We start from the raw sequence: 12,391 nt of genomic DNA, 5'->3' as shown, positions 1-12,391 counted from the left end.
GAGTTGAATGCTGCTAAGTAATGTAACGTAGCGTTATTAATTATTTCTTTAGAAGTGTCTGGATCGAATTTGTTCCGTAAAGGAAGTTTTGCGATTTTAGTTAATACGCATTTACTTGCCCAATCGTTGCACGTTCTTCGGGAGTTCGTGCGAATTCTAGAAATCTTTTCACAGGACCGAGTTTTCCAAATCCTTCCAGCACATGGTTTTGCGTTTCCAATTAAAGCAGTTGCAATCTCATCAACATTTATAAATCAAAGCAACTGGAAAATCTGACAATCAGTAGAATCTGATTTGTTGTCTAAATAATACTCAGTTTGATTGCATAAATGGAGAAATCGGTGATGGTGGTGGGGCTAGACGACAGTGAACACAGCTACTATGCTTTGGAGTGGACTTTGGAACAATTCTTTTCCAAATCACCGGAGAAATCACCGTTCAAGCTAGTGATCGTGCACGCTAAACCTTCTGCGTCATACGCCATCGGTCTAGCTGGCCCTGGTATTCTTAATTATAATTATTTCAGTTTGAATTGTTGGTGATTATATAAGGTAATTCAGGATGGAGTTGCCTAGGTGTTTTTGGTGGTTGTAATTTTAGGTGCCGCCGATGCGCTGCTGCACGTGGATATAGATTTGAAGAAGATTGCGGCTAGGGTCTTGGAACGCGCTAAGGAAATTTGCACTGCCAAATCGGTAATCGAATTACGAATTATTTATTTATACGTTTACAATTGAACATCAATTATGCTATTTAATCTTGCGAGATTGAAACAAATCTTGATGAACATGCAGTTCAATTGTTCGATTAACCCCATGATATGATTTGGTTTATTTAATTCATGGCATTATTGATCTACAATTCTAGTAGAAAACTTTATAGTTTTATATAGTTAAGCAAAATCTTGGTACTGGAGATTGATCGATCGACTCTTGAGTGGAACCACGTACTTGAGTTCAGTGTAGTATGAGAAAAGCAGAGGTTTTTCCAATATATTTGTTACTGTATGAACTTTGAAATATACACACATTATATTGTTTTCTGGTTAGAACATTGCACATCCATTATCAATCAGTCAGACTGAAAGTTTCTCTATCTAAATTTACAGCGAAAAATACATTTTGCCCTCTCAATTTCGGGGCATGACACAAAACCACCTTTGTCTTTCTCTTTCCCTCTTTTTGTAAAGTACAAGTTGTTAAATTTTAGGCCATTTTAGTGGGTTGAAGGCCATCTAAATGAACATTTTCCCGCAATTTTCAGAAGTTGGAAAGTGTTAGTTATCATGCTTTTAATTTTCCTTCTAGTGGCCCATTTGGCAAGGTAGTTTAAAAGTCGAAAACTGTTTTTTAGAGTAAGAAGTTGGTTTTGAACGTGTATGTATAATTTTCTGGAAGTGTTTCACCTGTTTAGAAGAATTTTTAGAAGAAGCTGGCTTAAAATAGCTTTATTAGAAAGCTATTCTAGAAGAAGGAGAATCAGGTGCCAGCATTCCTGCATATCCATTTTAAGCATCCGAGTTTGTACAGGTGAATGATGTAACATTGGAGGTTATGGAAGGAGATGCAAGGAATGTTCTCTGTGAAGCCGTGGAAAAGCACCACGCCTCTATTTTGGTTGTTGGTAGTCATGGATCCATCTATAAAGAGGTAAGAAATCACGCCATCAATTATTTATAAATCGGTTAAAAAAAACCAAGAAATTATAATACGTTGCGCACCTTTAAAAGTGCCTCTCCTTGGCAAAAAACAAATCTCCACTTTGATACAATATCTCTGTCATTTGATCCAGTTGCGTTCGGTAAAATGGTCAGATTTTACAAATATTCGTATTTTCCACGTTTCGTGGAAATGATGAATCTTTTTCTCGAAGTATCCCAACAAAATGTCCGTTACATGGACTTATGCATCTTTGAAGAGCGGAAAAGAAAGCAACTCTTAAAACATCTATAAGAATTTTTTTTAAAAAAATCAGTTGATAAGCTGCTGTGATTGTTCTTGCAGGGCTGTCTTGGGCAGTGTAAGCGACTATTGTGCACATCATGCTCACTGCACGGTGATGATAGTGAAGAAGCCGAAGATCAAGAACTAATCTACTTATCGTTCAGTGAATAAATAATGTAGGTGCATTAAAGCTACACTGTAGTTCAATTGTATCCATGTTCAAGCTCCTGTAATTTTGCCCCTTTCGTCGATGTTTGAAATTCTAATTGCCTTTTACTCAAATACTAGTATTATTGTCTCTTTATCCTCCTCGTACTGGATGTAGAATTTAATAAACTAGTTGGCATATGTTCTTACATTTATTAATCTTCATGCATAAGATAATTTATAACTGCCTTAATGTGCTAGTCAACTTGTGTGGATCATCGGGTTGACTACAAATCATGTTTTAGACCTTCGGCAATGACTTACTTTTATGTGAATTAGTCTAATAGAAACTATACAGACACCCGCTGTTACCAATATTATTAAGGATCAATTTGACCGGGCTTTTAAAAAGTCCAAATATACCTCTAGATTTAAGAAGTTACTTTTGAACATAGTTGGATAATTTATTTATTTTATTATTAATTTTTATTTTTATTTTTATTTTTTTTGGAAGTGCTTTGTCAAGGTAGAGGAGGTTTTAAAAGCAGGAGCTTGCCAAAAGGTCTCTAAATACTAAATTTTGAAATGCTTTTAAAATCATGGGTGAATTAGAAAAAAGCAAGAGAATAACATTTGGAGCTCGATGAAAGAAGATTTATACCCTTGTCACTAGAGAAAAAACTATGAGATTTAAGAGAATAGCATTGCCCAACATGTACTCACCTAGTACGAATGTATGATTATAAATACAATATATGGACATACGTGCATACCTATGATACGTCTTCCATTTGATGTGTTTATTGTCTTCATTTTACATAATAAAGAGGATACGATACAAGTACAAATGCAGGAGCGAGATATCAAGCTTGACCTCTAGTAGATGAAATAAAAATGAGAACTTAACTTGTTCGTGGAACAATAGTATTATACCCAACTTCAGTAATTGCATTTGAGCTTGCGATTTTCCGTTTCAAGAAATTTGAGTACCAATGTGCAGAAAGTTTGGGATATCTCGTTAGATTTTTGTCATCCAAATCAACGTAGTAAAGACCGAACGATGGCCAATAGCCACCCAACAACTCAAAACAATCTAAGAAGGTCCATTGGAAATATCCCCTCGTGTTTGATCCATTCCTTCAGCCATCCAATATGCAAATCAAAACATAAGAAATATAAGAATAGAATAAGAAACTAAAAAAGGAGATTATCTTATTCAGAAAATAAAAGAAAGAAAGAAATAAAAAGAATACCATGATGGTGATATCAATAAATTTAGAGAAATCACGGTGGAATTGAACTTAGAAAATTGCAACTGTAGTGGATAATTCACTACCTACTCTACTGTCTTTAAGTTTTTAATATTTTACTCGTGCAAGACACAGTAACTAAAGGATTAAACAAAGAAGATTTCAAACAACCATGTTTACATCTTGTTATGGCAACTTCCCATTTTATCGTGTACCAATTGAAAGCAATGATAAAAATTTCAAGCACTCTAATGATCAGAGCAGTTGTTTGCAAACAAGAGCGTGTTGATTTTACAACAATGTTTAGAATATCCTTTTGAAAACCAAGCTAAAGTCTTGACATTCAACCTTAAGTTTAGAAAATAAAAAATTTAGGAAAAATTTCAGATGAATTCTTAATTACTGTACCTTAGGAACCTGAGTTGAAACTAAAAAAGCTTACCTTATAGCATCAAGCATGCTCCCGATGTAAGCATGCATGTATTCCACCCGCGATTTGTCATAAAGTGTTCCATTGCGTCGTGCCACCTGGCCTGTCAAACCAATCCAAGACATGAATTTTCTGAGAAAATTGTCATCTCAATTTAAAATAACAAAAACTACATTGAACAAAAAGCAGGCCCAGTCTTGTCCCAGCCCAAAAGAAATGCCTGGGAATGGCTTTAACGTTGCTGGCTCTTTAGTGGGAATTCAAGGGATCTGTTTCAAATAATATCAATGTATTGTACTCATTGGGTCTTTTCCATAATCTGAGTCAGCTCATTGTTTATTGTTGTATTAGTTTAATTAGGTTGAATTGTTGAATTTGTAGTTGGATTGTCAATTATTTTTGAATTGTTGGATTATTGATTTTTTTTTTCCACCTTTTAGAATTTAAATTATGGAGGATATTTATACTAAAAATTTTGAGTTTTAAGCCTCGAAGAATATCTATAATGAGTTGTATAAAGGTGGGTTTTTTTCCCTTCAAAAACCAATTGAATTAAGCCGGAGTCAGAAGAATTAGTTCAATTACAACCAACTCGGTCAATTTTGTTCTCATTAAGATCAAATCTGAGTACCTGGATGTGTTTTTTATATACATTTTCGTCCTCAAGTTAATGTATTATATTAGTTTACACATATTAAGGGTTAAGATTCACTATGTTCACATAACTAGATATGTGTTTACTTTTAAATAAATATAATTTTCTCTAACTATCGATGCTTATAAAATTCATACTAGTAGCTCATCCTAAAGTTTAATCCTAGCTCCGCCCCTGATAAAAAGTAGCATAACTCTAGTATATAAACTTAAGCAAGATAGAATGCAAAAATCACAACCTGTGCAGATTTCCTTGCCAAAAAAGTATATAGTTTTGATTTCGATTGTAGTTGTTGTTGATCCTCGACCCCTTAGCATTCATTAGGGTTTATAAAAGAACTACAAGAAACCCCTTTGTATCAATGAACACTTTAAATATAGCTTGTTTTGTATGTTGGATTATACTAAAGTAAGTAAAGCATTAAAAGTGCCCTAATGTTAAAGCACTCATTACTCTGCGTCCTTCGAGTTGACTGCTTTATTATGGTAATTATGAGGTTACCTTCTTTTGTATTTTTCTAGCAGTTCTACGGATTTGATACTGTACCCCTCACTCAAGGGAAGAACAGAAATGAGCGCATAGAAATGAAGGAATAGCATAATCTGAATAACCACCGAAGCAATCTTAAACAGAAAGAAATTAACGCCACATAGAAATGAGCATATTATCTCTGCAAACAATGTGTGCTCTTGTGTACACATGTAGAGAGAGAGAGAGAGAGAGACCATTTTCATGGACATAAACTGGTATATCGCCATAAGCTTGTTTTAGATACTCGAGCACTCCATAAAGACCCTGAGGCATAATTGGATACTGTACCAAATAGAAGTGTTTGAATATCCAGTAAATTAAACCAAAACCATGAAATTATATTTCAGATTTCACCTGATCCGGTATTTCTTTGCCCTGACTATCTGCAGACCCAAGTAAAGGATAAGTTAGTGTACTTTTATCCATGGAACAGTGTTATCTCAATGAAAGAATGCTGATTGATCACTGAAGCAAAACTAAAATACTTAGCAAATGAACTGTAAGAACGGGAGGAATAGAATAATGAGTAGTGAAAAATAGTTGCCACACATTTAATCTCTATTGCTATGTCAGTATCAAAATCCCTGTTATCGATTTGGAGGTTGCCGGGATTGTCCTTGATGTATAATGTTGTATAGTGGTTCACTCCTATAAAGTCGATTGATCCCTTGATTTGCTCAGACTCATATTTGGTGAAGGCTGGAAGTCTCTTCCCGACATTTTTCTTTACACTCTCAGGATAGTCTCCATAGATAAGGGGATCAACTAACCTGCAGCAAATATTAGACATAGGTATGCCTTGCAAGACTACGAATTAATTGTCCAATGGTCACTGAACTTGAGTCCATGTCTTTGATTGGTCACTGCAGTTTGAAATGTCGAGTTTTGAGTATTAAATTTCGATACACGTCTTCAATTGCTCACAAAAATTTAAAATATCAAGTTTGGGCCACTGAACTTTGAATAAATACATTACTTACTAGTATAAATGTTGAACTTTGAAAATATCAAATTTATAGTAAGTAATGTACAACATTTTTCAAAGTTCGGTGGCCAAAACTTGACATTTTAAACTTTAGTGAACAATCAAAGACATTAACCTAAGTTCAGATTAAAACTCGACATTTTAAACTTCGGTGACCAATTAAAGACATAAATCTAAGTACAGTGGCTATTAGAACAATTAACTTCAAGACTACAAATGAAAAATGTTTTCATATGTTAAATTTGCTAATTGTCAGACCACTGGGGATTCATAGAAGAAGGAACATTGCACTATTGGTCTATAGAACTTGTAAAAACTTGGTCCTTGACCTTTAAGATTGAGAATTTTGATTGGTCTATAGAACTTGTAAAAACTTGGTCCTTAACCTTTAAGATTGAGAATTTTGATCTCCAACCTTATAGATTTGGTGCACAAATAATCCAGAATGATTGAAACAGTTTGATTTTCATCATTTTAAATATCTGGCACTAGAACAAGTAAACAAAACCTACCTCCATAAAGTTGGAAAAGTAAGGGGGGTAAGTGATTATTTAACATGAACTTGGAGTACACAGCTACAAAGAAAGGTTGTGAGTGGTGACCAACTTACTACCCGAGCAATAGATTGTGGACAGGTGCAATTATCTTGAATATGAATAGAAAGTAAACTTATCTAACCAAGTTCTGCAACTTACCAACCAATGTAAAAATCTTTAGCTCTTTGAGTTGCAATCACATCTTCTGTTGAATTTGTATAAGGAACAAACCAAAAACTATAGATGTTAAATCCCACGAAACCATTTTGAGTGGACTGCATTAAATTTAAAACATATCATAACCTTGAAGAAGTAGGTTTTAATAAAAAATCTTCAACAGAGAAAAGAACAGAGAAAAAAATACCTTGTATTTCTTCTTGTACAGTTTCACAGCAGCTGAATGTGCAAGTAAGATATTATGTCCCACGATGTACGGCTCAATTGAGGAGTTACCCTTGGAACAATTATTTTGGACAGGTAGTGAACAGTGTCCTGGGGGAGAGCTTCCTTCATCGTAACCTCCCACAGAAAATATATTGGCCTCGTTAATGGTTGTCCAGTACAAAACTCTGTCACCGAATTCCCTAAAGCATGTGTCTGCGTACACCACAAAGTCCTTCCTGCAGTCACAAGCAGACAAGTTTCTTCACACTAAGTTCTATAGGTTAAGCTAAACTAGTTCAAGATGTTTATATATTATGATAACGTTATAAAACACTTACACAATTTTTAGACTAAGCCATCCCCCATACTCGTCGTCGAGTGCCTGCGGTAAATCCATATGATGTAATGTAACATGCGGTTGGATTCCTGTACGATTACAAAATTATATTGATGGAAGCTCTATGGATAGATCTCTAATGGACTATTGAATATCATTTTTGTTCTAGTAATTTCTTCACTTGCTATTTACAAGTGAAAATATATATTTCATAGGAAGTGCAGTTGTCACCATGGCTTATAAGTTCATCAATGAGATTATTGTAGTATTCTAGCCCCTTGGGGTTGATAGGTCCTCTTCCGTCTGAAAAGACAGTAGACATCATTGATGTGAGTTAAAAGTACGAAAAATATGCAGGTTTCTTGTATAGCATGATGCAGGTGATCATACTAGGAATAAGCCTTGACCATGATATCGACAATCTGAAGGCCTCCAAATGCATGTCCAACATTAGCCCGATATCTTCCTGAAAGATATAGCACGCATAGTTTTCTCAGACTCTTCCACGACTACAAGATTGGAGTTTGTGTGATTAAAGGCAAAATATTGAAACCTTTAGTTCATAACAATGTCCAAACAATAAAATAAAAAGAGTGAAGAGTTAACTATAAGCCTCAAAATTAATCTAAATATATAGGAAGGGTGCATTTCCTCGAAGAATACTAGATTTTGCATCATTAAACTACAACCAGTGATCAGAGCATTCCCTTAAAGAATGCTAGATTTTGCGTCACTAAACTACATCCATTGATCTGATTAAGTAAGAAAGATATTGCAATCCCCAAATCCATATCCAAAGGAACAATTCCATATTACTGCAGAACCTAATTTTTACGTCAAAGAAGAGAAACGAAAAAATGTGAAGGGGTACAAAAACTAAGCTCAAAATTAGACTTCTCAACTGTTTATGCACCTTGTATTTGTGATATCCGTCACATGCTACATCTCCGGTGGCTCCACCGCTATGACCTGAAGTTTTTGTAGTATAGCAAGACATTATGCGAATTACGGAGAAATGATTAATATCATGGTGTAAGTCTAATCACTAGATTGAATTAAAAGACAGGTTTTAGTACATTGTCATACTTCATTTTGAGCAAAGTAGGAAAAAAACACTACAAATGAGATGTGATTAAAAGATAAAGAGCATAAGTTTAAGCACAGACCAGAATAAGCATAAGTATCCCAAATGCTGGGAGTCCTTCCATCCTCAAATGCTGCTCCCTCGTACTAGTATTCATCGATTGTGTTCATTCGTGCAAAGTTTCAAGAGTGGAGTTAGGATTTAGAATTTTGCGAGTTTAGGAACAAAAAAAAAGGAAACGAAAATTGATTGCCTTGTTCTCTCGTCTCTCCTACACCATAAAAACAATTTAATCAAACATATTCTTTGAATCGAATTAACATTTAGAGCCAGACAAATACCTGAATAATAAACAGGATTTTCTAAAAATGAAACAAAAATTTTCAATAAAATTATCATTTATATTAAATCGTGCTAGGATCACAATTATCGAACTTCAAGTTATTTTGGAGAAAGGTTGACGAATATCATGCTATTTTTTATTCACTTTCGTTATTAATTAGCCAACTAATGATGAAGATTGAAGAGTTCGGATCATCCGAACCAAAACAGTGAAACCGACTTGATAAGCGGAGGTTCCAGAACCGAAAACAAAATCAGCCGGAAAGTCTGCTCTGTTGTAGTCTCCGCCGTGCGCCGCCGCCGACGCCGCCAATAGAAATAGCAGTGAGAGAAATGCGCTTGGTTGCAACATATCACTATTATCCGGTGGTTATTACATCAACGATCTTGTAATATATAGACGGAGTGTTTGATATCCATTTTATTGTAAAAATGTATTTTAGAAAGGTAAATTGATAGAAAATGTGTAGTTGAAAAATAAGTAAAAAAAATTTATTTACGTGTAATATTATTTTAATAAAAAATGTGTGATTGAAAAAGAGAGAGATAAAAATATATTTTGAAAAAAATAGGTATCAAATGGGGCAATAATCTTTTACAGATGTAAAAACTTGAGTTAATAAAGAGTGTTGATACTCATCTTATATTAAGGGGGCATTATTATAAATGACTTGTTACTATTCATTTTTGATAAAATGTCTATTATATCCTTAATGAAATAATTTATCATATATTGTACAAGATATCCTTAATTTATTGGGATAGTTTTAAATTTCTCTATTTCTCTCATTTTGAGTTTTAATATATAATTTCATCCTTTGATCTAATAAATTAGCATAATCTGTAATATAATTGTCATGTAATTTACTAAGATTATCAAATTCCTTCGATAATATATCCATAATCTCTAATTGAGAATAAATATTTTCTATTTTGTCCATTAATCTATCTAACAGATTATCTAATCCTTTAATTGTATAACCTGGCATTATTCAAATAATTCCTTGCAAACTTTATAAATAATAACATATTTAGATAAGTTTTTTGCAAACATGAACAGTAATAATTCCTACGATTCTTTCAAGATATTAGAAGAATTCTTTCTAAATTTAACAAAGACAATAATTTTACCTTACTTTTGATCTTAAATCTGTATTCTTAGAACCGAGTGACCTTCAGGCTCTGAATCTGCAAACTGCTCCCTTAAACGGCCTCTTGCCTCAATGGGAATTCTGCTATTTCAGCTTCTTGCCCTCACTGTATCTTTTCTTAGAATTAAGAATAAAGATCTTAAGTAAAGAAAATTCTCTCTTTGTTAAAGTAAGAAAGAGATTATCTTCTTCAATCTATCAAGAATCTATAGGATAGAAAGTTTAGAAACTTATATCTTTCTGATATCAAAAGATTGAGATTTTATTTTTATAATGATTTATACAAGATTTTTATTGTATACAAGGGGTTTCCAGAAAAACTGGTTTTGAAAAAAGCTTAAGGAAAGAGAATGGTTTCTAACTCGAGATGATCCATTCTTTCCCAAATACCTCTATTTATACATGATTCAAACTCACTATTATTGATCTATTATATCATTGCATACATCAGATTTTGGAAAAAAGGCTCACATGCCTCTCTATTCTTTTCCTCCTGGGGTCTACATTTTCACATGCATTCTTTGAATTTTCATCAAAGGGACCTCCTTTCTTCTATTATTGCCTTATCATCTTTGGCTCCATATGCAGCTGGCTAGATGCTTTTTTATTATTGCTTCTCCATCTTTGGCTTTATTTGCAGCTGGCTAGATGCTTTGGTAGTGGTAGGTCCTTTTCCATTTATCAATCCTTCAATTTTGTCTACATGTGGGGCACTCCCTCAATCTGCATGATTCTTGGATTGTTGTTGGACTTCCACTAATTTGATGAATATCAAATTTTAAGATATATTCCTTCAAAATTGTAGATTTTTCTTTTCCATTATTTGTAAGGAGGGTTCATCCTTCATATTGGCACAAGCATCTGAATTTTTTATCATATAAGTTCTATGCAATGTTGTAAAGAACTTTCATCCCCAAAACTCTCCGGGATTTTATCCATGATCTATTGATTTTTGGCAATGGTTTATTATTTCGGCCAACTTCAATCTGGAAATCTCGGCCAACATATCCAATTGTAATGATATGTTCAGCAGGATAATATATCCTTCCATCAACTTCGGGACTAATTGAATAAAATTTGATATATATCGATCTCCCTTGGGCAAATTTTGAAACTTCTGCTCTGAATATATCATCAAATTTTTCAATTTCTTTTAAATCTTTTCCTGGATAGATCAAATCCAGTAATCCATAATCTGCTGCCATTTTGACCATGAAAGGGTCTGCATCTTTGGTAATTATTAATCTTGGATAAACATGATCCCCTGATGAAATAAAATAAGATTCATTTTCTTCCAATTCATAAACAATTTTGGCAATGATCTATATTCTTCTTCTTTTGATGACAAAGGGGTATCATCATCTTCATCAGTTTTGATTCTTATAACTCTTGTATGCTCATCACTATTTTTTATAGTCACCTTCCGGGGACTTGATATGTCTCTTTTGATATTGCTGGGTCCACTGCTGCTTCCTGGCTGTGTACCTGTTTGTATTTTTGAGATTGTATCAATTGGCATTTCCTGTTTGGTATCTAATGACTCGAATTGTGAAGTAATATCAACAATTCTGTCATTCAATTCTTTGGTATATTTGGAATGAGAATTAGAGATTTCCACCAACAATTTGACATTTTGTTGGATAGATTCTGCCATTTCTTCTGATTGCTCAATTCCAATTTTCATATCTTCAGATTCTTCCATGAGGAACTTCATTCGTCTGTTGACGTCTATTAATAAATTTTTGATATTATCCATCTCCAAATTCGATGTTCCTGCTCAAAAAATCTGCAAGATAATTATTTATTCCTTTAATATGAACAATATCAAAATTGTAGAATGATAAATATGCTTGCCATCTGTGTAACCTTCTATATTGAGGTTCCATAGGTAACTTATTTCTAATAAGACCTGCAACTTGAGAATTATCAGTTTCAACAATGAATTTTTTAGATAAAAGAAATAATGAAAACTTTTTTATTCCTCTAATAATTGCTAACAATTCTTTCTCATGGGTAGTATAATTTATTTCTGCTTGGTTAAAAGTTCCACTTGAATATCTGCATATTTCATTTAAATCTGTTTTTAATATAGCTGCCCAATATTTATCCGAGGCATCAGTATTGACAATTAGATTATCCTTTTCATCTGGTAATCTTAATTTTGGTAAATTTTTACATTCTTCTTTTAATGATTTAACAATTTCAGTATGTTCTTTATTCCAACCTTTAGTATTTGTTTTTCTAAGTAGGATTTGTATCTTATGTCTCTTCTTCGAGAGATTTTCAATAAAACCTTCGGCATAGTTTTAACATCCTAAAAATTTTTGTATTTGTTCTTTGGATTTTAATTCATCTGGAAAGCTTTCTATCTTTTTAGAAATGTGACTTTGTAATTTTATTCCTTTTCTATCTATTGATAATCCTAAAAAAATCTATTTCTTGTTTCTTTATTATAGATTTCTTTTTAGAGAGTACTATTCCTTCCTTTTTGCATTCATTTATGAATTGTAATAAATGATCCCTATGTTCTTTTTTATTATTAGAACATATTAGTATATCATCAATATAAACAATAAGAAAATCACTATACTTTTTGAATATATTATCCATTTTTTT

The 12,391-nt window shown here is 33.1% G+C and overlaps 1 protein-coding gene and 1 pseudogene across 4 annotated transcripts; one reads left to right on the top strand and one right to left on the bottom strand.

Annotated features, from left to right (window-relative positions):
- LOC111412394 lies at nucleotides 1-2,301 on the top strand (annotated as a pseudogene).
- Nucleotides 2,302-2,760: 459 nt separating this feature from the next.
- On the bottom strand, nucleotides 2,761-9,011 carry LOC111412393 (beta-glucosidase 11-like). 4 transcript variants are annotated; one of them, XM_023043307.1, is made up of 13 exons: nucleotides 8,827-9,011; nucleotides 8,365-8,428; nucleotides 8,112-8,167; nucleotides 7,589-7,664; nucleotides 7,430-7,501; nucleotides 7,200-7,287; nucleotides 6,842-7,097; nucleotides 6,637-6,752; nucleotides 5,506-5,726; nucleotides 5,311-5,339; nucleotides 5,151-5,238; nucleotides 3,783-3,873; nucleotides 2,761-3,227 (listed from the first exon to the last, which is right to left on the bottom strand). In XM_023043307.1, the coding sequence occupies exons 1-13, from the start codon at nucleotides 8,974-8,976 to the stop codon at nucleotides 2,993-2,995; spliced, it is 1,542 nt and encodes a 513-aa protein (XP_022899075.1). In that variant the 5' UTR covers nucleotides 8,977-9,011; the 3' UTR covers nucleotides 2,761-2,992. The 4 variants fall into 4 exon arrangements, with proteins under 4 accessions (XP_022899075.1, XP_022899076.1, XP_022899078.1 ...); XM_023043308.1 differs by having other exon boundaries at nucleotides 8,845-9,011; XM_023043310.1 differs by lacking the exon at nucleotides 5,311-5,339 and having other exon boundaries at nucleotides 5,447-5,726; nucleotides 8,845-9,011.
- Between the last annotated feature and the right edge of the window lie 3,380 nt (nucleotides 9,012-12,391).

The sequence above is a fragment of the Olea europaea genome, chromosome 16 (assembly GCF_002742605.1).
Source record: "Olea europaea var. sylvestris chromosome 16, O_europaea_v1, whole genome shotgun sequence".
NCBI lineage: Eukaryota > Viridiplantae > Streptophyta > Magnoliopsida > Lamiales > Oleaceae > Olea > Olea europaea.
The sequence above is the reverse complement of the archived record's forward strand: the minus strand, read 5'-3'. Positions and strand labels throughout refer to the sequence as shown.